The sequence below is a fragment of the Myotis myotis genome, unplaced genomic scaffold (genome assembly GCF_014108235.1).
Source record: "Myotis myotis isolate mMyoMyo1 unplaced genomic scaffold, mMyoMyo1.p scaffold_m19_p_16, whole genome shotgun sequence".
Lineage (NCBI taxonomy): Eukaryota > Metazoa > Chordata > Mammalia > Chiroptera > Vespertilionidae > Myotis > Myotis myotis.
In genome coordinates, this window is record NW_023416320.1 from 36,664,256 (window position 1) to 36,690,607 (window position 26,352).

Below are 26,352 nucleotides of genomic sequence, written 5' to 3' on the forward strand. Positions count from 1 at the left end.
GAGAAACATTGATCCGTTGCCTCCTGCACATGCCCTTACCAGGAATTGAACCTGACACCTTTTGATGTATAGAATGTTACCCCAACCAACTGAGCCACAGCAGCCAGGGGTACTCACACTCTTTTACGGAACCATCCCAGATGTTCCTCAGTCTTTTTGTTGCATCTCATTGGAAAGAATTCAGCCTCATGGGCAAGTAGAGTTTGGAAAGAAGCAGTGAGATGTCACCTAAAGCTGGGCATATCGCCACTGCAAACAAAGTCAGGATCTTGTTATATATGAAGAAGGCAATGAATGATGAGATAGGCAATGAGCAATCCCTGCCATATAATTTAGAACTATTTACATCCGTCAAAAGTAAAAATACCTTTTTCCTTTCAATAAGTGGTAACAGAAATTATATAAGTTCGGAACTTGGAGAAAAAATAGGTTGTTTCCATTAGACAAAATAAAGAAAAGTTGTGCCTTATAATTTTTGTATCTGTTTTGGCCTCTACATTCAGCCCTATGGCTGAGCAAAGCAATGACTCCAGGTGAGGTGAATTTCCAAGAATAACCAGCCCTCTCCTGCATTCCCACCTAGAAAGCTACAAGTTTTCCTGCCGCTGTCCACTGAGAAAGGTGCTAACTTCCTACAAGCTAGTCCTTTCCTGTTTGCAGTTCATGTTACACATGAATGCATTTTCACCAGTATAATGAATCTAACTTTCTAGTCTGTTTTTGTAAAGAGACTATTAAAATGTTAAAAATCAACATATCTTCAAGGCTTCCTTCAAGTTATTAATCCTTAAATTACTTAATCCAAATTATCTCATAGACATAGTTTAAGTAAAAAGTTGTTTTTCCCATTTTTTTAACCTAAGAGTCTAATAAGGATACTCTGATCAACATAATAATATTGCTAAAATTATTAGAAAACAGCATTAACTCTTTAACTCATTCCACTCCCATGACTATGGACATTATGACTTCTTTTTATTTTTAGTGGTTGGTGGGTTTGTGCAGAAAGAATAAGGAGACCTAAAACCAATATTCTGTTTGCTTGAGTTGTAGTGAAAAGCAGCAATGAAAAGTTTGAAACTAGTGCCAATGCATTTTTCTTTGCCTGCTTGTACATTCATCTATATGTTTTTAACATCTGTGATCGAGTTGGCAATTATTCACAAAATGCCAAGATAAAAATGGAAAAGAATTGGTTTATTGGGGGAGGGAGGACCACCAGCCTCAGAACAGAAGATTTGAGTGTGAGTTTCAGCTTCAGCACTTCGAACCTCCTGTGAGGGATAGAGGTGGATTGGAGAAAGAATAATGGTGCCTGCTCTACCTTCTTAAATAAGTTGCTTGAAGAGCAATCTAGAGCAGCGGTTCTCAACCTGTGGGTCGCGACCCCTTTGAGGGTCGAACGACCCTTTCACAGGGGTCCCTTAAGACCATCGGAAAACACATATATAATTACATATTGTTTTTGTGATTAATCACTATGCTTTAATTATGTTCAATTTGTAACAATGAAATTGGGGGTCACCACAACATGAGGAACTGTGTTAAATGGTCGCGGCATTAGGAAGGTTGAGAACCACTGATTTAGAGTCTTTTCTGAGCTGTGATGCATCATGAACATAGAAGGGGTTATTTTATCCATGAAAGAACAAATATATCTTCTCATGGAATTTCAGATACAAGAAACCACCAAAGCATATGAAAAATCTTGTTCACTGTTCAGTTATTATCAGTGTAAGACCAGGAACTCAGAAGATAATGAAAAATATAGTAGAGGAAAGTGTTGGTTAAAATAGGTGTCCACTCACCAGGTTGGAAACATTTGACTGCCCTATACCTCGACTGGCTAATATGGCTCTTTGGCGTTTATTTTCATCAGACTCCACTGTGACATTCAGGGTAATATCAACCCAAAGTGAGCATCGTGCACACTCTGGGGCACCCTGGGGCCTGTAAAACTGTGCTGTCTGCCCTACCTTCACAAAGAGGGCAGTTGCTGGCACAGCCTGGAACTGTGTTATACCCAGCACTGCATGTAACTATCCGATTGAAAGCAGGGTTCTCTTCTCATTCATTCATCCATTATCTCCAATAGAGCTGAACAAAGTGCCTCACATAGGTGTTCTGCCAAAGGTTGTTCAATTAAACGTGTATGGCAATTAAAATCAATGGACTTGAACAAGAAATGGCAGGTAGTTTCAACACTTAATCAACTATCTAGGAAAGAATTCCTGTTAAATGTGGGGAATGGCAAAACAGGGCGCTCCTGTGGAACTTAACCCCAAACCTGGTCTCTCCTAACTTCATTTATCCAACACCCTCAATCAGCCAGACTCGGGCAAGAAAAACAAAAACAACTACAAAGAAATCCAATCCTACGAAGCACCCAAACGTTTGTCACAGAGTCCATGCACCAATCCCACCAACAGATGGCACTTGAGTGAGACCCTCATGTCTTTGCTCTTATTTTAAACATGGATCTAACAAGATAATCTCCCTGATATCCCTCTAGCATATCAGAAGAGAGAAGGTGGAATTGTGACAGGTAAATACACTTATCATAACCCGAAGAGAGAATTGATAACAAAGGAAGTAAAAGCAATGTTAGGAAAAGCATCCATGAGGAATTCCGGACAGTATTATCCCACTGTGTTGAGCGAACAGCTTTCTACACCCAAGTACAGTATTCCCAAAGGAACGTCTGAATTATAACCAAGTGCAATGTTTACATTAACAGTGGTGACCCGGAGCCATAAAACAAAACAGAACAGTGACATCATTCCCAGTAGTCTTTAAAGATGAGGAAATACTTGATTAACTTTTTGCAAGTGCATGGGGTAGATTAAATCACTCTCCCTAAGTGCTGCTGCCCCCGTCCCCCCCCCTTCCCCAGAGAAATGAACATAGTTTTAATATCCTCACCCACTGCAGTGGCACTGAAAAAGCCTTCCAGGGAGCTACCCCTCTCTGGGTCCCATCACGTGGCTTGCTTTGGCCAATGACAGGTAAGCAGATGTGCCAGACGCCATGTCCAAGCAGCTGTGTAGAGTGGCTCTCTCCAGTTTCCACTCCCGCTCCTGGTGTGGGTCATGATGATGGCGCATCTCACACAGGGGCTGCTGTCCTGGGGTCAGAGGTCTCAGTCCTGGGGTGAGAAGACTCTAAGAGCTACAGCCTGAAGCAGGGCCCCACCACCCCTGCAGCCACCGTGGGACACAGGGAGCAATCGTCCTTTTAAGTTATAAGCCACTGCACTTTGGGAGGCCTTTGTGCAAACTCAGTGTGCTTTCTTGGTTCCTGTTTGTTTGTTGGGAGCACCCACCTTTAAATAGTTCAAGTAAGATATCATGGAAATTCACACACGTGGGACTCCTCCTTCCCCTACTGTGGTAGATAATGGAGGTATTTCTGTGACGAGCCTGAGTTAACATTGCACTTGAGGACATGTTGGGGAAATGGCCACAAGCGGCCATATGCAATCCATTAACCGATTGTGCCGCCTCCACCCAGCAAGACAGGAAGCCGAGCTCAGGGAGGGCTCCGGTGGGCATGCCTCCCCCGGCTGGGGGTGGGGACTCAGGAGGGGATTTCCGTGGTCTGGGGATATTGAGAATGAGGTCATGAGGGTGTGTGTTAAGGACAGCTGGCAGCCACCTGCCCTCCGTAGAGAAAATTCCAGGGGTTGCGGGGGGAATCTCTGGGATCACAGGCACAAAGCTGAAAGTCAGGTCCCGTCTCCTTTCTGTGTCTGGAGAACGCAGCCCTCCAGAACTGACTCGGAGCCTGAGAATGACCAACTGCGTGACTGTGCACAAATTATTTCACCTTCTGCCTCGGCACCAGGGATTAATTAATCACTGCAAGTTGTCTCGCGACTACACAATGCTAAATACAAATAGAGGAGACCCGCGAATTCACCGAGTTGTGACTCGTGGTCTTGAATATTCATGTTCAGCCACGCCAGTACACTCCCTCACCCAGCAACGACTCTTTGTTTTACCGAGCTCTGGGGGTCCCCCTCTGTTTGTAAGGTGAAAGGGGACCTGTCCGTGGTGTGTGGCTGCAATACTGATGCCCTGTTTTGTTCTCCTTGGCCAGATACCGTCAGGCACAGTGGGAGATGCCTGGAAACCCAGCAACACCTGACTCCCATTTTCACCCCCCAAATTTCTTCCCATTAAGTCTGCCAGTTCGGAATTCTTCAGGCATACAAGATCACTTAAAGTGAACACGCACTTCAGGAGAGAAAACAGACACAGAACAGTTCGAACCAAGTTTCTGGTGGGAGGGCGTTTCAGTCCCACCCTTGCTGTGCGATTTTGCACAGATTCTTCAGTTCCCTGAATCTCAGTTTCCAATGAGTCATGTTAGTACCTACTCCATAGGTAGGTGACTGGGATAGAGTGAACTGATGAACCGGGAGCTTTAAAGCAGACTACATGCTCAGTGGATATTCACAAAGATGTTTTACTTTTTTGATAAAACGTAAGGTTTCCTCCACACGTTGGAAGGTGTGGAAATGTGGAGACTTGCAAGTGCAGAAGGAAGGAAGAGGATAATGAGGGGGGAAGACTGGGGTGGTAGTATCTGAGTAATGCAGGGACACCGGTGATAAGATGGGGAAGGGGTAAAGGAAAAAGAAGAAAAGGTCACACACTCAAGATGTGCCACTTCTCAGTCGTGTCCAGATCCCAGCAGCAGTCCACGTGGTCCTGAAATAAACTCTCTGAAGTTGGGCAACTGCAAAGCCAAACTTCAGAATTGTTGCACCTTCTCAATGGGCTCTCCGACCATGAGTTCCCATCTGGGGCTCTGAGAAGTGGCTGTTGCAGGAATTCAGGTGCACGAAATAGTTGGGAAGGTTGCAAACCTGACTTTTGCTCTGTTTCAACCCTTGCTACACTTAGCCCCCGTGAGTTCTGTGCAACTTTCCAGCTCACTTTTGTGTGGGCACACACCTTTCCCGGCTCTTCCACAGCGTAAGAAGCAGAGTCCCCAGGACCCCTAATGTCTCCTGCACATCACAGTGGGTTGATATATATTTTGGTTCATGTTGTTGAAATGAGTCAGCGTTTGTTTTTTATGGCAACTGTATTTGTCTACCAGCGTCTCAGAGGAGGTGATGGATGGGGGTCAAAGGCCCAGCGTGGGTGATTGGGACAGAATTGGAAGAGTGAGGAAGGGCTTCATTAAAACAAAAGCAAGTAACTCACTCTGCCTCCTTAATCTCTAGGAATAACTTGCTTAAAGATATAAAAGAAAATGTGCTGATGGTAAACCATCTGTGTGCATAACAATTGCTTAATAAATGTTAAAATTGCACTGGGCCACTGCCAGACTCCAGTAGTTCATGGATGTCGAGGATCTGTGGAACCTAGTTTCTCCAGACATTGAGGGAGAATATTTAGAAAGGGATATTAAAGGGTCATTTAAAGCCGCTCAAAAGAACATTTCTGTTTATTTGCTGAGGGAAGTTTAATGGTCTTCAGTGGATAACTCTTCCAGTTGCCCATGCCTCGTGAGGACTGAGTGCATTGGAATGTTTGCTTTCCTGTCAACTGTGCAAAAGATGGCCTCACAAAAGTCCTTTCAGCTGGGACGTCACTGGCAATATCAATTGTCTTGTCTGGTGAATGCCCAGCTGCTCCAGCCAATGCAAAGGCCTGAAAGATCAACCTTCCTGAAAAGACTTGAAGCACCTGCCCCCGCTTGGCTGTAGCCGCCTTTCCTTTGCTAGTACTAGTGGGTTGATTGCTACACCCTAGCCCAGTACTGTCAGGGTAGAGCAATCACCTGGGAACTTGTTAGAAATGCAATTCCTTAGGCCCCACCCTTGAATTGAACTCTAGAGTAAGTAACAAAAGTATGATAGACCCCTGCCTACCTTATAAATTAAATACTTGAAGTTGACCTTTGTTTAATGATGGAATGATGGTTACTGTCTTGCATAGCTCTTGTGAAGTAGCCAGTATTCTGAAATTGGAAGCCAAATGTGGTAAAGAAGATATTTTTTCTTGAAAGAAAAGCTTTCTCAAAATCTAGAGAGAAGTCAATGATTAAATGGTCAAGTAATAACAAAAATCCTGTACTTGGATTATGACTCTTAGCCTGGATGGGTCTTCCTCTTTCTTCTCTGGCTTAACCCTCTAATAAAACTGATTAACAAGATAATTATGCAAATTTTAGAACATTTTAAAATTTAATTTAGTCCAAACATGAAAGTAGTAGCATGTGAGAAAATTTTTCTTATTGAATTTGGAAAACAGGGATTAGTCTGGTAGTCCAAATTCTTTTGAGCCAGATGGGCATTAAATATGCTGGCTTCATATTTCTGTAACTATAGCTGTATAGGATCTATTGATCCAATATTTAGCTAATCAATGGCCAAATCCAAAATAACTCCTTTACCACTCTCCTGTAATTTACCACTGAACAACCACATAAGTGTGTTTTGTGAGAGAGGAAGATTTAGGAGTTAGATAGAAACAATCTTTAGATATTTAAAGCATTTGTTATATATAGAAGAATATAGATTTATTTTGCATGGCTTAGAAGAGAGCATAATTAAACATAAAGAAGATAGGAAGGTAGATTTTTGTTCAATAAAAGGGAGAATTTTCTAACCTTAATTGCTGTCCCAAAACTAAACAAGTGGCCTAATGAGTCCTGTGTTACCTAAAAGGGCAATGCTCTAGAGAAGTTTTCTTCACAAGTTAAAAGTGGTCCATGTCAACTTTAAGATCCCTCTGTCTTAGCCTGTTTGGATTGTTATAACAAAAATACCATAAACTGGGTGACTTAAATAACGTTTATTTCTGACAGTTCTGAAATTTGGAAGTTCAAGATCAAGGCAGCAGCAGATTCAGTGTCTGGTGAGAGCACCACCTGGCTCATAGATGGCCATTTTCTCAGTGTCTTCAACAGAAAGGGGATGGGAGCACACTCTGGGGTCCCTTTCACAAGGGCACTATCCCATTCATAACAGCTTCACCCCAATTACCTCCCAAATGCCCCCATCTCCTAATACCATCACTTTGGGGGTTAGAATTTCAACATATGAACTTTGGGGGTGAGGGGGGCGCATAAACATTCAGTCCATCACATCTTCTAACTCAGAGATTCTATAATGTGTTTTCTAGAATGTCCCCCTCAAATTAGCTCTCTAAGGTGGAGGTTGCCAATCTCCTTTCTCATATGTGATCTGGTCTGTGAAGTGATGTTTCAATGAGGAACATCTGTGTGCCACAGTGTTGCTTTTTGCTAATTTCAAAGCCAGCTGATGATCATGTACATGGTGTGTGTGTATGTGTGTGTGTGTGTGTGTGTGTGTGTATTTCAAGGATATAAAGCTCTATACAGGAGATCTTGAAGTGGAGTAACAGAAACATAAATTACCTAATCCTTTGTATTCTCATCCAAGATTGAAGCTAAGATCAAATAGAAAATAAAAAAGGATCAAGAAAAACAAACAAACAAATCATCCAGAAATCCAGCAAGCTTGGAGGTCTTGGTAAACTTCTTAGGCAACCAGACTTACTTAGTAACTGTAAGAATCCAGTTCTACAAAGAATGACAATTGATATTTTGAAGTTGTCAAATGCTGTTCATGACACATTTTGATAATGTTTCACCATAGCAAGCCAAAGGAATTATCAACTAGAAATCCACAACTTTATAAAGAATTTTCTAAAGTTCCTCACTATTTAGAGTTACAAAATAGTTATGTGCTTTACTAATCCATCTTACAGTGAAAACTGTTTAAGTACCTCCACACACACTTTTATATGTAAATTTAAAATTCAGGTGACATTCTTTTATTTTTCCTTAATAGTCAGCACCATCTACCTTTGTATGCATATGTTTTAGTAAGCTTACAAATATCATTGAAAATTGTTTTCCTTTTTGAAGACTCAGATATTAAAATCAGCCCAACCCTGTTGCATTATAATCTCTAATATTACATCAGGTTTTAATAAACCTTCTTTTGCAGAACACATGTGCTTAAGATTTCATGGAAACCAAATCAGTGGAGAGAAGGGATTACTGTAGATTACTTTGAAATATGCATTGTTTGAAAGAGCCTCGGGTGACCAGCTTTCATGAATGGCTGATTTTACTTGTGGGGCACATTCTCTGGTTTAATTATATCAGCTTTTTGTGTGACAAGTACTGTTCATGTGTGCGCTGAGAAATGAAAGTTTAAAACAAAGTAGAGTAGTTAGTGAGAAAATTAATTCTAGAAGTGGAACACGCTTGTGTGTTTATAGAATAGAGGTCTAGATGAAACGTAAGGACTCGTCCAACCAAAGCCTCCTAATTATAAAAATACAGACAATAAACAGAAACTTGCCTGAACATCCATAAATATAGATCATATTCTGAGCCTTTTTAAGAAGATTATTTCACAAATATGACTAATAACTGTTAAGGGTGATAATATGGCTCTTAAAATTTTCATTCTATAAATTTCCACAGCTTACAGTTTCATAAAATTTACTCTTTTATAATAATAGAGAGAAATGTTAGCTTTCATTAGCTGAAATATTTCCCAACTTCTGTTTGGACAATAAACTAAGACAGAAGTCATGTTTTAAATTTCAGGTTATTACAAAACTTTGATGCAAGTAGCACCTTGTGAATCAGTAAATTTTAGTGAATTTATGGTTTTAAAAATCTCCTACTATATCTCTTCAGGTGTTAATCTATTTAAAGACATTGATAAATAATGATTTGAAGGTAAGATGAATTTAATTGGGCAAGAATGCTAAACAGATAGCAACAAAAATAGACCATTAGCATTCATTGTATGCTTTATGCATTCTTTATGGCAGTGATGGCGAACCTTTTGAGCTCGGCGTGTCAGCATTTTGAAAAACCCTGACTTAACTCTGGTGCTGTGTCACATATAGAAATTTTTTGATATTTTCATCCATAGTAAAACAAAGACTTATATTCTTGATATTTATTTTATATATTTAAATGCCATTTAACAAAGAAAAATCAACCAAAAGGATGAGTTCGCGTGTCACCTCTGGCACGCGTGTCATAGGTTCGCCATCACTGCTTTATGGCTAAGATTAATAAATTAATTTCCCTAGAAATATCTCTAGTTACTTTTTTTTGCTAAAATTATATTTTCCAAGATTGCAGGCCTGAATTTCACTTGAAATTTTCATAGAGTTGCTCTTTTTACTTGGTAAATGTACAGGTATGCAAGTTAATCATTGCGATTACAGCTAAAGGAGAGATGATTATCTGACCATAGCACAGGGATTTAGGTACATATACACGTTTAAGATGATTTTGTCATTAATAGACTTGCAATTAGCCCTGGCTGGTGTGCTCGGTGGTTTGAGCATCAGTCAGTGCACCAAAGGGTCTTGGGTTTGATTCCTGGTCAAGGGCATGTACCTGGGTTGTGAGTTCACTCTCTGCTCTGGGTCGGGGTGTGTATGAGAGGCAACCAGTCGATATCTCTCTCTCACATTATGGGAGGCAACCAGTTCATGTGTCTCTCTCACATCAATGTTTCCCTCTCTCTCTCTCTCCTTCCCTCTACCTCTCTACCTCTCTACCTCCCTCCCTTTTTCCCTACCTTCCACTCTCTGAAAAAACAATGGAAAAATATCTTCAAGTGAGGATTAACAACAACAAAAAAAAAAGACTTGGAATTATATAACACAAAATTGCAACACAATATTTTCCAGTACAACTTATGAAGGACTATTTTTGAAATATCACTACATGAACTAATCTAAACCTTAAGGTTTCCTTGGAAATGTCGCTGAGCAAAGGAGTTGACTAAACTGTGGATGTGTGATTTTTAAAGTTCTCCTGTAAGTAACACATTATTTAAAAAGAAAGAAACAGCTATTTTCCATAATTTTTACCCCTGAGTCTTAAGCCAGGAAGTAGATTCTTTTGTCGTCTTTTGAAATGAGTATCCCTCCTTTCCTCTCCTTGCCCAGGCTTCCCTTTGTTGGTCATCACGTGTGCGGCCAGCAGGATCCCTCAGAAGGAACTCCTATCTCCATCTTCTGTATTTAAACCCTTAGAAACGATAAAGAGCATTATTGGTGGCGAGCTTGACCAGACAGAAAGTCGCCTGGTGAAATTCTCTTTGTGGATTGATTTACAGAGTCAAGTCAGATGTTACTCTTTCCTCACATAGATTTTAACTACAAGAAAATATTTGGAAGAATGCTTTTGAAATATAAATATGGCATCTAAGTGTCTTTTTTTCAAAACATTTTCTTCAACTTAAATGTATCACAAGAATTGCTGAACTTTAAAATACACGTGTATTGTGCCAGATTATGTATATCAGGGAAACAAACCAGAAGGAAACATGTCAAAAATAACCCCAAATTTGTTAAAAGTACATTTTTAGTACCTAAAAATGGTTGAACTTTAAGCTGCGAAGAATTCTATGTTTCTTTACTACTTGAAATATGTGTCTGTCTGTGTGTAAAAATATTTATACACATACCTTAAGTGTGCATGTATACGTGTGTGTGTGTGTGTGTGTGTGTGTGTGTGTGTGTGTGTTTCAGAGAGAAAGATAAGTTCATAAGGTACTAATGAAACTTGATGCTTGTGGCATAGTCACTGGTGCTCAGCACACTTCATCCGCTCCACCAGGTTGCCAGCCCCCTTGCAGCTGGATGGGGCCACATGACTAGTTGCAGCCAATGAAATGTTAGAAGTGACTGAGTCACTTCCAGGTCGAAGCCAAGAAAACCTCCTACAAGATTCTCCAATTTTTTTCTTCCTCTGCTACTTGGTCCAGTTATTGTAGCAACAAGACAACAGTGACCCTGACTAGCCAACGACCACAGCACCCCATGTGTGACGTGTAGTATGAGTGATTGACATACTTTTATTATGTTAAGCCATCAATATTACAACAAACTACTGCTGACTGATGCAATACCTCAAGACACTTCAATACAAATAAACTATAAGTATGTAAAACAAGTGGCAAATTTTTTTTTTTTTATTGCTTAAAGTATTACAAAGGGTATTACATATGTGTCCATTTTATCCCCCCGCCCTAGACAGTCCCCTAGCCTCCCCTATCCCCCAGTGTCTTATGTCCATTGGTTATGCTTTTATGCATGCATACAAGTCCTTTAGTTGATCTCTTACCCCCCTACCTAACTATAAGTATGTAAAACAAGTGGCAAATTTAATGACATTTAATGTAATAAGCCATACACTTTAAGACCCTCGCTAAGATGCCTAAGATCACATCAGTAGTTCTTTTCATCAATATTGTTGTCTAGTCACCAAACCCATATTAACTGACGTTTCCAGTGCCCCCTCTTTTGAAATTCCAATAATCTCTTTGTTCTCATTCTCTTGGCTCTCACTGCCACCATTGAAACTAGTGGCCATTGTCAGGCCCTTTACCCTTTAGACCAGCAGTTCTCAACCTGTGGGTTGCGACCCCTTTGGCGGTCAAATGACCCTTTCACAGGGTCGCCTAAGACCATCCTGCATATCAGATATTTACATTACGATTGATAACAGTAGCAACATTACAGTTATGAAGTAGCCACGAAAATAATTTTTTGGTTGGGTCACAACAGGAGGAACTGTATTTAAAGGGCCAGAAGGTTGAGAACCACTGCTTTAGACACTTGGTAGCATCTGCTTCAGAGCTATCAGCTCCTTCTGGTTCTTTTTATAATTTTTAGGTCACTTCATTTTCTTTTGTTTTGCTAATCTAATTTGAAAGAAGTGGGACAAATCTCAGTCTTAGACTTTTTGCATCCTCTTAAATGCCCTTGGTATACTCGTTTTTACGCGCTTTGGGTTCCTGCCTTTGTGGGGCCACGACTCAGAACTGCATTTCCTGCTCTAGCCTCTCACTTCATTCGTATCACCTCCTATTTTCTTCCTCCTTGAGAAGACAGAGGAAAAACCTAGGAAACTCAAATTTACTTCTACTTTATAAAACATTTTTTAAAAATCCAATGTAGGCATGAATGAAGTAAAAAATAAAATGCGTCTCTCGCCCTCGCCATACCCCACAGATAACTGACACTAACAGTTTTGTTGAATAAATGACTTTTCAAGGTTCCTTCACAACGCTGGGGGGAGGAAGAGAAGGAAGAAAAGCAAACATTGTTCAACGGGGCGCTCGTCATTTCGCCACGTATTTTCTCAAAGGTGCTCCCAGTCAGATGCACACTTTCCAGCTGACACCAGTTGTTGGAGGAGATTTACGGTTAGAGGCTCTGAAAATTATTGCTGCACCAGAAGGAGACGGTTGCTTCTCTTCTTTGCTTGGAGTTGTAATAAATTAGGTTGGGAAACAGGCTTTCTGGGGATTAACCGTAGATGAACTTTGCAAGCGAGGGGTTTTTTTAAACGAAGAAATTAGCTCCTTCACCATTTCACATATATCATAAAGAAGATAGCATGTCCCGAAGGCTTTCGCTAAAGAAAAGAGTGATGTTGGGGAAATCTGAAAGCCAGAATGAAGGGAAAAGGGCCATGTAAACTGACGTTAAGAAATGTGAGGATGTAGATTGGCGGTGCATGTGGGCTGGTGTGATTACCAACTCTTTGCTGGTACAATCCTATTTTGCTTCACTCTGACCAGAAACTAAGTGTGTTCTGGCTAAATTCCGCTTCCAACAATTGCATGCTGCTGGCCTAATCTCCCCGGCTGTTTTGATTGGTTATGGTGTCTCTCTTTTTCCCCCTCTGTCGTAACTATGGAGTGCATTGCTTTGTTCTAGAAACAGTGCTTTGCCCCATCGCTGGGAGGTGTATGTCTGTGCTGCTTTGTGGTTCTGATCCAGCCTCTCACATGCTTAGCTGTCTGGGCATTCATTTGTGAAGTTCGGTGTTACCCTCAGATTAAAAAAAAACACACACCCAGAGAATGTCATCATTCATTATTAATAACTCCTGTATGACACCAGGCATTTAGAACTTAGGGCAGTTTCAAGGCTTTTAGGAGAAAAAAAGTGACTGAGAAGTCTGTGAATGAGGCCAGATCTCCAGCTTTCGACGTGAGAATCTGGGCTGAACTGTAAACTATAGGCCAGCAACTCTCAAACCCTTTAGACTTGGGATCCCTTTACATTAAAACTTATTGAAGACCGCAGGAGCCTTTGTTTGTGTGGATTCTAGCTATTGACACTTAGACATTAAAGCTGAGAAACTTGAAGAATATTTATTCATCCCTTTGAAAAGAATAACAAATCTATTACCTGGTATATGCTAACTTAAATAATACATTTTATGAAAAATCCCTGTATTTTCCAAGCCAAAAAACTATTGGTGAGTAAAGTGGCATCGCCTTGCATTTTTGCAAATCTCTTTCATGTTTATCTGAATAGAAGAAGGCTGGGTTCTGATAACAGCTTCTATGTTGTCTTTTGAAATATGTTGTTTTCTTGAAGTACAGTAATAAAAGTCAGCCTCACATGGATAAGAGTTGGCAGAGAAGAAATAAATTAATAGTTTATGCAGATACCTGTAGGTCTTCTTTGATACTCTACCCAGACTTGACAAGTAGTAATTTTTTTAAGTGTATTAAAGGTTAGAAATAGTAAGAAATCTGAAACCATATCAGTAAACATTCCAATACTCAATGGTCATTTGCACTTTGATTGGACATTTTTACTCATGTTGACTTTTGTAGCATTGTATTTGGTCATTTGGGAAATATTGGGTCCCTGAATTACATAAATATTCTAAAATGTTGACATACTTCATTTTACCATCTGAAAAAATAACACTTGTTAATATGCTAATATCAACACCAATGTCATCAGAAAACTTTTATGTATCGGGAAGCTGCCAAGCTCACAGTGGTGGATACAAGTTCTCCAAAATTCTGATTTTAACTTGAAAGCAAGCTTTCTATCCTTGGCAACAAACACAACAAATCCTGCCAGTTGTTTTCCTTGAAAACACAGTCTCATTTCATTCATCATTGGAGAAAATGCCTGCCAAATATAGCTAAGTCCAAATAATTCTTTCAAGTAAAAATGGTGTTTATGAGAAAAACTTGTGTCTAGTTCAGCTTGCAACCTAGTCACACAGGTGCTTTTCCCCGAAACAGCGGTCACACCTGCCCAGGTGGCAAAGTCCTTGATATGTTGTTGTTTTTTTTATGTACCTCCCATCTTCTGACACAGAAAATGAAAAAGATAAGCTGTGCATTCAAGGGTCCAGGTTTAATACAATTAATCATTTCACTGCTTCATCTTACATAAAACTGGCTTTTTTTAACTGTAGGTGACATTCCCTTCATTAGGCCTGAGACAAAAGCAGTTTCATCTACCATTGCTCTTACTCCATCAGTATAAATATCAACAAATTTTTTTTAAAAGCAAATAACATGTCAGTATGCTTATCAGTATAGTTGTATCATACTGATATGCTTATCAGTATGCTTATCAGTATAGGCCTTATGGACCCCCCCAAAGGATCTCAGGGTCCCCCCAAATTCTCAGATTACACTTTGAGAACTGCTATGGTGGACAGAGCAGGACACTGTCAGCATAAGGCCACCTCCGCCCCAGCTGCCGGGACAAGAGGGGCTTGGTGAAGTCAGAGATCCCCTTAAACCCAATGGGAGGGACATTGAGTGTGGGGTATGGCACCCGAGCATATGTGAACTCAACTTTCTAGGTGGCTTAAAGTCCTCCAGTCTTTTTTTCTTTTATATGTGACTTGAAACTTTTAATGTCACATTCAGAGTTTGGCTTCCTGCCCTGAACAAAGTCCTGTAAACTGCACACGATTGGCCAGAACTACAATTGCTGTTTTCATTCTAGGGCTTGGAGACCGGTCCTCGAGCTCCCTTCCCATGTGTGAGAAAACCCTCTTTTTACATTTCTCCCATTTCCCACTATTTCTCAAGACAAATTGTTAGTCTCTAAGGACACTTGCCGTCCACCACAAAGTATCCAATTCAAACATTGCATCCTTGTCTCCTTTGTCCAGTTCTGCATTTTGTCTGATGGTGTTTTTCTTCTGCTTCTTTACTTCTTTTCCTTCTGGGGCTGGAAACCAGGCAGTGAGAGGATGACAGGTTTTAAAAGGTCATTTTTGAATAAAGAATTGTCTGTGTGTAGTTTGTGCACAGTGGTGTGTTTTGTATGTTTGAACGAAGGCGGGGCGGGAGCGGGGGAGATAAAGGACTGAGCACTCCTGCTGGCCAGACCTGTCAGAGAGTTCTCCACCACTCAATTCCGGACTTTTACAGAAAATCCCCTCAATTGCTTATAATCGGTGGTGGAAGAAATGTAGGTCTCTTCTGCACCTTCAGCTCTCCAGAAAGGAAGGTGACTTTATAGGTTAAAAAATAAAAGGAAAGAAGAAAAGAAAGAAAGAAAGAAAGAAAGAAAGAAAGAAAGAAAGAAAGAAAGAAAGAAAGAAAGAAAGAAAGAAAGAAAGAAAAGAAAAGAAAAGAAAAGAAAAGAAAAGAAAAGAAAAGAAAAGAAAAGAAAAGAAAAGAAAAGAGGAAGGAAAATAAATGATTTTCAATGTAGTTTATATAAGGGACCATTAATACTAATTTCCTTTTTTCCTAAAGGAAGAAGTAAAGTAAATAAGATAAGGAGAAGAATAGTCATGTTGATTGGGTTCCAGGGAATGTTATCAGCATCTTAATTGTCGGAATTTTCAGTTACGTGTGTGGCTGACTAAACCCCACACCGTGAGTCTGACTGTCCTTCCCAGTCGCTGCCGTCAGCAGAGGTTGGTTTCTAAGATAGAAGATGCAAGAAAGCCCTGCTCGCTCTCTTCACACACCCTTGCTCGGTCTGAGAAGTGGGCAAAGTTTGGCTGCTTACAGGACCAACCCTCTAAGAAATTTCTGTATTTAACAGAGCCTGGTGCATGCTCTTTGGGAGAAAGACATTGTTTGACACCGTATTTCTTTCATTTTCCTGTCCCTTTGTGCTCATATCAGTTTTCTCATGATTTGAAACAAATGCACAGAAACCAAAGAGTCGGTGCAGAACAATTGTGGCTTCCAGTGTTCCGCATGCCCAGCAATGATGGAAATAACCCTGGGCTGTTACCAAAAAACCCTTCCACATGGACTCTTAGAGCCACAGGGGCCATCAGAGGTAGCTTGTTGGTTGCTTGGCAGATCACGGAGTCAGGACTGCCTTGCTGCAGACACTAGATTTTTGTTTAAAAGCTTATTTCTTGTTGAGTTGCATTCTCTCTCTCTCTCTCTCTCTCTCTCTCTCTCTCTCTCTCTCTCTCTCTCTAATTATAGGCTGCAGAGTGAAAAGCATTAGAAATGTTTACAAAACAGCTCATAAAGTTTAAAATAATGGGGGGGGTGTTTATGTAAACAAAATGCTGTGTGTGGCTGTGGTACACAATACAGGGTCTTTCTTCTTCCACGGCCTTCACCACCCTCCAGAATTTAAGGCGTGGAAGTGAGCGATGGAGGCCCTTCCCTCCTGCTACGCTATCCTCACACTTAGCTCATTATATTTATTTATCTGATGCCAGTTTATTGTTGCAGATCAAAATACAGACCCTCAGGTGAGTGGGGACAGAGGCACGGATGAAGGGGGCTGCCTCCTAGTTAATGTTAGGGCAGCCTAAACTCCCATACAGATGTTGCCTCATGACATCCAAGGGACAGATTTTTTTTGGTTTTTTTTTTAATGAGCCCTTTGCCATCTTTCAGAAGTCCACGAGAAAAGCTTGTGGCAAGTTTGTGTTCCAAAGCAAGAGGAGCATTTCCAGCCCTTTCAAACTCTCCCCTCCTGGGCAGGCTGGCCAAGATGTTGCAGTGCTCCCTCTGGATTTTATTTATTTTTTAACGTGGGAGAGTAGCCTCTAACCCCCAGCCTCGGAGCCCATCAATCATTTTGCTTTGCAGGTTTAGATCTGCGGCAGCAAAGCGCAACCTCTGTGCTGGCGGCGCTGCACCGGGTCTTGATAATAGCGAGGCTGGTGCTGACAGTCAAAGGAGGGCTCTGTCCCCTTAGGCGCCAGCGCGCTGAGGACGCGGGCTGGACGGAGGGACCAGCCTTGCTCGGAGGAAGCGCCTCTCCCCCTGGTGATTGATGGAGGACAGTTAGGAGGTTTTCAGAGGCTGGGAACATTTGCCCTCCTTTCTGTGAAGTCTTTGTCAGCAAAAAAAAACCCTCTCCTGGGTAGTGAGTGACATAATGCAGATGACAAATGACAGCTTTGCATTGCATTCTACTTGATAAGTACGCAATATCTTACTATGCAGGTGAGTTAACGCTCCCCAACACAACCTCTCGTGCCAGACGCCCCCCCTCCCCAAACCCCCCCTGGATGCGCTGTGCAGATGCACTGTGGTTTCACAGGCACCGCTGGCTCTTCCTGACCCGTCAATAGTTTTGGGGGGATGTTTAAAGTGCAATTAGGGTGTGAGTGGGGATGATACTCTTAGTGCCATTTATAGAGCTGATTATGGGAATGAAGATGTTTAAGTCATTTGTTAGCAGTTGTGAATGTTATTTAATTCTGTTTCTCCCTTTTGGCTTGCAGATGAAATAGATAGATAGATAGATAGATAGATAGATAGATAGATAGATAGATAGATAGATAGATAGATAGTATATATGAATATATAACACACATATTATGTTGTTTTAAGAGACTAATTCAGATCAAAAACCTGTTTCAAAATCCTTGACCGATGTTTTCTTTGTATTTTTCTCTCCTATGTTGCAGGACCCCATCTACAGATGTTCTGAACACCTCTGAGTAGAGAAATTGATTTTTCCACCAGGATACCTAAGTCAAGGTATTAGCCCTTGTCAGAAAGCGTTTGCATTCGAGCCCTGTGTTGGAAGTGATACCTTGGCAATGAACTGAAATACGAAAAGTTGGAATGAGACTAAAGGACGAAAGTGAATTTGCAAAATAATCAAGTGCTTTAAAAAAAAAAAAAAAAAAAAGACCCAGCGCCTGCCTGCGAGGGTTTGCGGCTTCTGACTCCTGTGCAGCCTGCTCCCTGCCAGCGAATGTGCCAGGTCTCACTTAGCTGAAGCCCTTTTTCTGCAACTGTGTTTGGGGTTTGGATTTCATTTCAGTCTCTCCCTCTCGCTTTCTCTCTGACTGCTCAGTCCTGCAGAAGCCAGGAGGCTGGGACGCTGTGCCGCTTGCGACAGCGGACCACACAGAATGAAGTGTTCCTGCTGGGCTCTGGTTCTGGCTGTGCTGGGCGCAGAGCTGCTGGGGAGCCTCGGATCCACGGTCAGGTCCCCGAGGTTCCGAGGACGGATACCGCAGGAGCGGAAGAACATCCGGCCCAACATTATCCTTGTGCTCACCGACGACCAGGATGTGGAGCTGGGTGAGACCCCCGATTTTCCGCTTGTTAGTCTCTTTTGCTCAAATGATTCGCTGACCTTCCTCACGATCAGTAACCGTCAGTGAACATTTGGGGGTTTGGCACTTCATTACACCTTCGTAACCAATGACCTAGATTATAAAAATGAACTTGTATTGAGGATAAGGCATTCGGTTTGTGTTTCAACATGACTTTTCTGGTCTTAGACTTTTGAAACAGTCTGAGGGGCTTCAGAGAACAGGAGGGTGGAGGAAGGGAGGAAGCCCGGATTAAATATTATAGAAGTCAAGGATTTGATGGTGGACCTTGGGAACTCTTGGTCAAATTTTTTTTTTTTTTAATATTTGGGCAAAGTTGTTTCAAAGAGTATGACATTCTGACTGGAATTCTATGCGATATATATGAACCTAGATAGATCCTTGAGGAACTTTCAATGGTTTATTAGTATTAGAGTGAATGATTTATTCACAGCTTGTAATAATTGTTAGGAAATTGAAATTTACAGTGTTTTAGATACTTTCTGGTAGTAGTTCACTACTACCACCTAAGAGGTGATGCCTTTTTGAAGACTTAGCTCAGCCGGGTTAACTCTAGGGCACTTAGAGAGCCTGCTCAAATCCAGGGGTACCAGCTTAGTTAGCTTCTGGCTTAGCTGATTGGGTTTCTTATCTTCTCACCTTCTCTATTGGCCCAGCCCCATGGTCTTGTCTGTATGCCAAGGGTCAAGTTCTTCCAGGTGACCCAGGACAGATAAAAAACTCGACCTGACGAGTTGTCACCACCTCTCATTTCCATTCCTGGACCCAAATTCCTCACTGTCGGGCATCACTCAGCTAGGCTTCTCTGTCCAGCACGCCCAACTTAACATCGCTGGTATCTTCTAGACGTGGCACTAGCAGGGTACCTCCTTCATGACAGAGCTCCTCTGACTTAATGCTCTCCAGGAGAAAACCCTCCATGCGGGAACTTGATCTCCAGGGAAGAGAACTTTGATTTCCAATTGGAAACCAAACCATGGAATTCCATCAAAGTTAACTCCTTGGGTTCAGCGGGAAGCAAATGCACTAGCAGCCAGCAGGGTAATGAGCCACAGGGTCTGCTCTGTCTCACTTCACTTTTTAAACGAGAGTATAGATTTCAGGCACGATGCCAACGTGAAACATCTTGCAGGTATGACTTTAGGATGTACGTGGCTGGTGGTTTCAGGTTTTAATCACTCACAGAGCAAGTAAAATGATGTAAACACATTTGAATGCGCCTTCCTTAACATCTCTCAACTCCATCCTTTTTGCTATAGCCAAGATCTGTAGACCTCCCCTCCCAGCTTTTTTCTCTCTTCTCCAAAAGCAAATGAGCTCTGGGCCATCTGGCTCCTGCCTGTGTCTGTGAGGCTACTTTCCTTTCCCCCACTTTGCTCTGTGGAGACAACTGACACTTCCCTGACAGAACCCTGTGGTTTCATCTCCCTCACCTGTGTTTCATGCCTTTGCACATCTGGTCCCCACTGTCTTTTCCCCCTTTCTGCACCTGGAGAAGCCCTATCTGTTCTTTATGACTCAGTTCAAATGCCTTGCCCTGGAGGGACCTTTCCTCACCAGAACCATCCTCCCCTCCAGCAGGGTCCACGGAACTTACCTTTGCACCACCATGGACGTGCTGCCAGTGTGGCCCTTCATCCCCCGTGTGCTTCCGTACCCACTCTTCCACTTGACTGAGAGCAGCTAGAGGGCAGAGGTGTGCTGGTTTGTGTTGCAATCCTGATGCTGAGACTGTGCTGGAAATACAGTGGGTCCGAAATAAACTTGAAGTAGACCCAGAAAGGTCTGAAAAAGCTAAGATCATTCCCAGAAATGAATACAGGCTTATAAAACATCTGAAGTGCAGAGACAGTATAAACAACACATCTCTTTGAGACCCTGCTTTCAGTACTTTGGGGTATATACCCAGAAGTGGAATTGATGGATAATTTGATAATTCTATTTTAATGTTTTGAGGAACCACCACAATATTTTTCACAACAACCACACCATTCTACAATCCCACCAACAGTATACAAGGGTATCCATTTCTCCACATCTGCACCAACATTTGGTATTTGAAAGTAGCCATCCTAATGGGTGTGAGGTGGTATCTCACTGTGTTTTGATATGGATGGGTTTTGTTTTGTTTTTTGTGTACTTACATGTAATGATGTTCAAATGCTTGAATAAATCTTCACCTAAGCAAAACATTTTGCACCTGTAATACTGTAGGCAGTCTTGGCTACTGTGCCTCCAGAAATATAAACAGACTTAGAAAAGGCTTAAAAAACAATTTGGAAAATTGCAATAGAATACTTTTCATTTGGGGGGAAATAAAACAATTCTACCTCTTTGTCTGGAAAGACAAAGTCTGAGAAGGGTTTTAATCAAAGTTTATGAACTCAGGCTGGCCAGGAAAACTCTTATTCAGGAAGAATGGGGAGCCACTCCCTCAATTCAGTCTGAGAACAAATAAAAATAAAATAGTACTTTGTGAAGGGAGTAAGACATATAAGGAATTCATTAGTAAAAGTGCTAGAACCTTGCATGTGGGTAACGCTTTATCTTTATCCAAAGAATATTTGTTCTCATTATTACATTTTTTTGTCATCTCACTCAAGATGGGTGGGAAAAACAAAGATCTTTATTCCAGGAGAAAACTTAATTATGTGGAAATATTAAATAAGGTTATTGGTCTTACTTCTGGATTATTTTTTTTTTCTAGAACTTAAGAGGTTGTTCAGGTTGTGCCTATACCTATAAATAGTTCAGGTTTTTAGACTAAGCTACTGGATAGAAGATTAACACTTTATTTTATTTTTTTATATATTTTTATTGATTTCAGAGAGGAAGGGAGAGGGAGAGAGAGATAGAAACATCAATGATGAGAGAGAATCATTGATTGGCTGCCTCCCGTACACCCCCTACTGGGGATCGAGCCCACAACCCGGCATGTGCCCTTGACTGGAATTGAACCTGGGACCCTTCAGTCCTCAGGCCGATGCTCTATTCACTGAGCCAAACCAGCTAGGGCAGATTAACACTTTTAAAGCTAGGGAAACATTCATGGACATGATCAACATGAAGTTTGGGATGATGGTACCTCTAGGGAAGAAGTGGTAACCAAGAGCATTGACAGGGTCCACATTTTACTTTTAAATTTAAGAAATATATCTGAAGTGACTATGATATTAAGCTTTGGTAAAACTAGGAGATGTGTTGTTTATACTATCTCTGCACTTGAGATGTTTTATGAATCAAAAACAAGAAAATCAGAAATGTTTGTGGAACTACACTCATTTTTGAGGACTTGAGTCAAAGAGATGAGAGTTAAATCTTTCCCAGATGCTTCCTGGGAGCCACTCTGAGAAACAAAATCTTGAACTGATTGGACCATTGATCTGAATCACTGTGGCATTCCTTATATTCTTAAGAAATTGGGCTGATGCTAACATCTTAGTAATGCTAACCTCACCAATGCTTCTCTTAGATCATAGTGCAGTCATGGCGAGCCTTTTGAGCTCGGCGTGTCAGCATTTTGAAAAACCCTAACTTAACTCTGGTGCCATGTCACATATAGAAATTTTTTGATATTTGCAACCATAGTAAAACAAAGACTTATATTTTTGATATTTACTTTATATATTTAAATGCCATTTAACAAAGAAAAATCAACCAAAAAAATGAGTTCGCGTGTCACCTCTGACACGCGTGTCATAGGTTCGCCATCACTGTCATAGTGGAATCAAGAAACCATAAATACATGGAAATACCTTGTCTCTTTAAAGAAGAGATCAAAAAAGTGCAGAGCTAGCCCAGCGATATGTTTTACTTGACCAGCATACTTTTTCAGATCAAGGCAACATTTTAAAAATCAGGTAATTTTATGTTTTTTAAAAAAATCCAGATTTCTACTTTTTTTAAATCCAGAAGAATAAGGGCTTGCATGCCCATGAGGCAGCCTTCTGTTAGATGCTTGAAGGGGAGTTGAAGCCGACCCCATTAAGTGTGCATGTCCCCCCAGGTCATCCCGGCCCCAGCTCTCCATTGCTCCCAACACTTAGACCAAGGAGCAGCTGCCATTTATCATCACGCCCATCCTGTGCTTTTCCTTCTGGTCAGGGAAGAGTTCTGTACACCCACATTTCTATCGGATATGGAAAGACAAAGGCCTTGTGATTTTTCCTATACCTGGCTGGCTTCACTTGCCTACCTTCTCTGTTTAGCTCTGTAGACATTTAAGTTCCATCCCCTTAAGAAACTAATCTCCACTTTTAATGGCCTTTTAGCTCTTTGGGAGAGAAAATAATGAATCCTAGTGACTGGAAACATTTCAGATAGATTTATTTATTTATTTATTTACTTATTTATTTATTTAATCTTATTTCTTTATTTTCTTAATCTTTATTGTTGAAAGTATTACATATGTCCCATTTTCCCCCCATTGACCTCTCCCATCCTGCCCCCTTATCTGCTTCTTGGTCCCTTCTTCCCCAAATTTGATTTCCCTCCTCTGGTTTTAGCTGAAGTATCTGGTTTTTTTCTACCATTCCATAGTTGGGATAGAAGACACTATGCTGTTTTATCATGTTATTTTTTTCTCATATTTTCAGAATTAAAATATTCAATAGACGAGTAAAACCATTTTTAATATGAGAAATGTCACTGTTTAAGGTTCCATAATGCATGAGGAACTAACAGTGATGTATTCGGTACTGACCATTTATACACTTAAAGCACTAGCCTTTCTTCATCATAAAACAATGACATCAAGAAACAACCCTGTACAATTAATAAGAGCTGTGTGTGCTTGTTGTTGTCACTCATCAATCAAACCATGAACCATTACGATCCACATGGGGAAGTGTCTCCCTAGGAAGCCAGGTGTGCATGAATCCCTCATGCCTGGGATTTCCGTAAGGGATGGTGATGACAATGGTCATTACTGAATTTCAGGTTTTGTGAGATTTCCTGATCATGATAAATAGGCTGGGTGAAAAATTTAATGTTTGACAGTATAAAATATTGAAAAATCAAATGCTACGATAGTTGAATCAGGAAAGGTAAAGCTTTGCTGTAAACTTTAACATGTGAATACAGTGATTCACACTCTCAAAGTGATTTTGGTAAAGTCATTCAGATTAGTGGGATATTTTCTCTATGACCTGTTCGCACAGATGATTTGGGGATAAGTAGGCAGAGTGTAGAATGATTTAAATTCCTGACTGTGGTTCCATCCAGCCCCAATATCCTACCACTTAGTCCATCCAAAGGACTTGTCTTGGAGGCTGGATTTGTAACTCCACCACGCTTGCTAACCTGGTGGACCCTGTAGGATTCTCAAAGGGTGCCGCTTCTCCCCTCCCAGTCACCGCTGTCCGAGCAGCATTCTGGTCCACGACCGAATGCTGTCACAGCCTCCCCACCCCGTGACAGCAGGAGCAGACTTCCCCAGTCCCAACCTGGAACTCTGGCGCTGGGACAGCTTTTCTTGGCAGCCCTGAGGCTCAGCTGTGGCTGGGACCTTCCCTGTCCTCAAGCCAGCCCAGTCAGCAGTGCCCCTATGCCAGCTGCTGGACCTAATTTCAGTCCCTTCATTGCATCCCTGTCAGGCGCCCACCTCACAGGAAAACTGTAAATGATAATAAAGTCAGGCTTTTAGCTTAAGGGGGAAGGGCAGTTTGTGTGGCAGTGGGGATTAACTGATATTTTTAACTATAAGCCAGCATTAACACTTTAAGTCTTAAAGAATAGAAAAAGTAGTTGACCTCAATCATCGTCTCTTTGGGCTGTTATAACCCTTTATAGACTGGGGGGTTTAGTGACTTATAAATAGTCTGGACACTGGGAAGTCCAAGGTCAAAGCACCAGCAAAGTCCATGTCTGGTGATGACCCACTTCCTGTTCATCAATGTCTGTCTTTTCACTGTGTCCTTACTTGGCAGAGGGTCAAGGGAGCTCTCTGCAGTCTTTTTTATAAGAGCACTAATCCCATTCATGAGGACTCTACCTTCATAACCTAATCACCTTCCAAAGGTCTTACTCCTGCTATCATCACTTGGTGTCTTAGGTTTTAACATACGAATTTTCAGGGATACATTCAGCCTGGGGTAACCTCTCTACTCTTAACCCAGCTTTTGGAATTGAGATGTAGATTACAGAGAGGGAGATGGGAAAGGCATGAGAAAACTAAACGTGGGGTTGAGATGAGCACCAAGTGAAATTGTGGCCCTGCGCCCTTGGCTCCCCATCAATGCTGTAAACTAGGCAGGGGAACTGTTATTAGCTCCATTTTACAGATGAAAAGCACAAATGAAAAGAGAGTAAATGACATGCTCAAGCCAATCTGTGGCAAAATCAGATGTTGTCCCACAAGTTCAAGTCTCCTTCTCTTCTTATTCTTATCCTCCTAAGCCCTGCTGTGGGAATATTGTCATGAGTCTTCCATCTTAAGTTTCATATCATTTCTGTGAAATAATTGTTCTGATAACTGTAAACCAGCGTGGTTTGCATTTTAGGCACCAAAGGCCTGAAACCCAGAGAGGTGAGGAGCTTCATCTTAAAACAAAGGACATTGTTGCCCTTCCTACCATAGGACAGGACATTGTCCCACCCACTCCTCTCAATAGCTGTAAATGCATAATTATGAGTTCTATTACAGGAAACTTTTTTATAGAGCTTCCCAATGAAAAATCAATGGTACAATCACATGGCAATAGATGCAGGGCAAGGCAGTGTTATTGACCAGTATTAATCATTGCATAGCCATAAACAGAAGATGCTTTGTGCTTACCTCGCTGGTGCATGCTAGCTTGCTTTACAGAGAGAAGAGGTATGAGTCCTGCACTCCATCCTCTGAGTCTAACCAGGGAATCCATTGAGATCAGAAGCTGAGCTTGACACCATTATGGCTGTCAGCTACTAAAGACAGACCCATCTTCAGCCCACTCACCCTTCTCTTGGGCCTAAGCTACTAAGATGCCTTCAACCCTTGGGAGGGCAAGAGGCAGGCATTAGTGTCTGTCAGTATCTCCCCTTAAAGGCCAGATGGAGCAGAATATGAGACTACAGAAAGGGAGGCATATCTTGACCACAAGCAGACATCATTTCTCTTTCACTGTCTTGAAAACATCAGTGTCACAGTCCGTGCTCAGTCTCATGAGCTGAAGAGCTGGTCTCTGGAGCAGGCTGCCTATCTTTGCATCTGCACTCTGTGTGGCCCCATGTATGTTATTTAAGCCTTTACATCTCAGTTTTAACATCCATAAATTGGGAATAATAAAAACAGCACCACGACTACGAAGGGTTGTTGTCAGGATTAAATGAGCTGATGCATGTGGAGCTCTTAGAGGAGAACCTGAGAGGAAATATAAAATCAGTGTTTTCTTTTCCTGTCTACACAACATCTGATAGCCTTGAACATGGTCGAAGCCACTTAGATCGCTTAAAACAAGGCAATCGCTAAAGTCACTTCCAGCTTTAGGCTTCCCTAGTTCTGTGTCCAACCTAGAATACTTCTCCAAGTGTGGTCTATGGACGCGGAGCTTGTTAGAAATGCAAGTTCTCAGGCCCTTCCCTGGTGTTACTATGTCTGTTTCTTTGGGTGGGCCCAGAATTCTGTGATGTAATGTGTTCTCCGGATGATGTTTAAATTTGGAGAAGGATGTCTCAGAATGTTCTCTTTATTAAGAAGCTTCAAGCTAGGTGCCCCTTTCAGGAGCCCCAGTGATGGAGCTGTGGTGGTCACAGTGATGGTGGCGACCAAATCTCTTCATGGATCCCTTTGACATGGGACTAGTTGGAAGCAGAGCATTGGCAGGAATTGTTAAGGATACTTAGAATGAGGCAAGTCCTGGCTGGGGCAGTTCCAAAGGTTTCGATTGGGCTAAGTTTTAGCCTATTTTCATATTATTTGAACTTAGATCCGATTTCCACCTACCATCCCATATTTTCACTCCAAATGCATCTATAAACTAGAGATTGTAGCTTTGTTATTTGGGACCTTGAACG

The 26,352-nt window shown here is 41.5% G+C and overlaps 1 protein-coding gene across 6 annotated transcripts in view; it reads left to right on the forward strand.

Annotated features, from left to right (window-relative positions):
- Positions 1 to 26,352, forward strand: part of SULF1 (sulfatase 1) — a 158,491-nt gene that overhangs the window by 64,591 nt on the left and 67,548 nt on the right. For all 6 annotated transcript variants that reach the window (XM_036338471.1, XM_036338473.1, XM_036338474.1 and 3 more), the window contains 2 exons: positions 17,701 to 17,773; positions 18,096 to 18,325. In XM_036338471.1, the coding sequence (XP_036194364.1) occupies positions 18,154 to 18,325 (172 nt within the window). In that variant the 5' untranslated portion in view covers positions 17,701 to 17,773; positions 18,096 to 18,153. The remainder of the gene's footprint in view (positions 1 to 17,700; positions 17,774 to 18,095; positions 18,326 to 26,352) is intronic.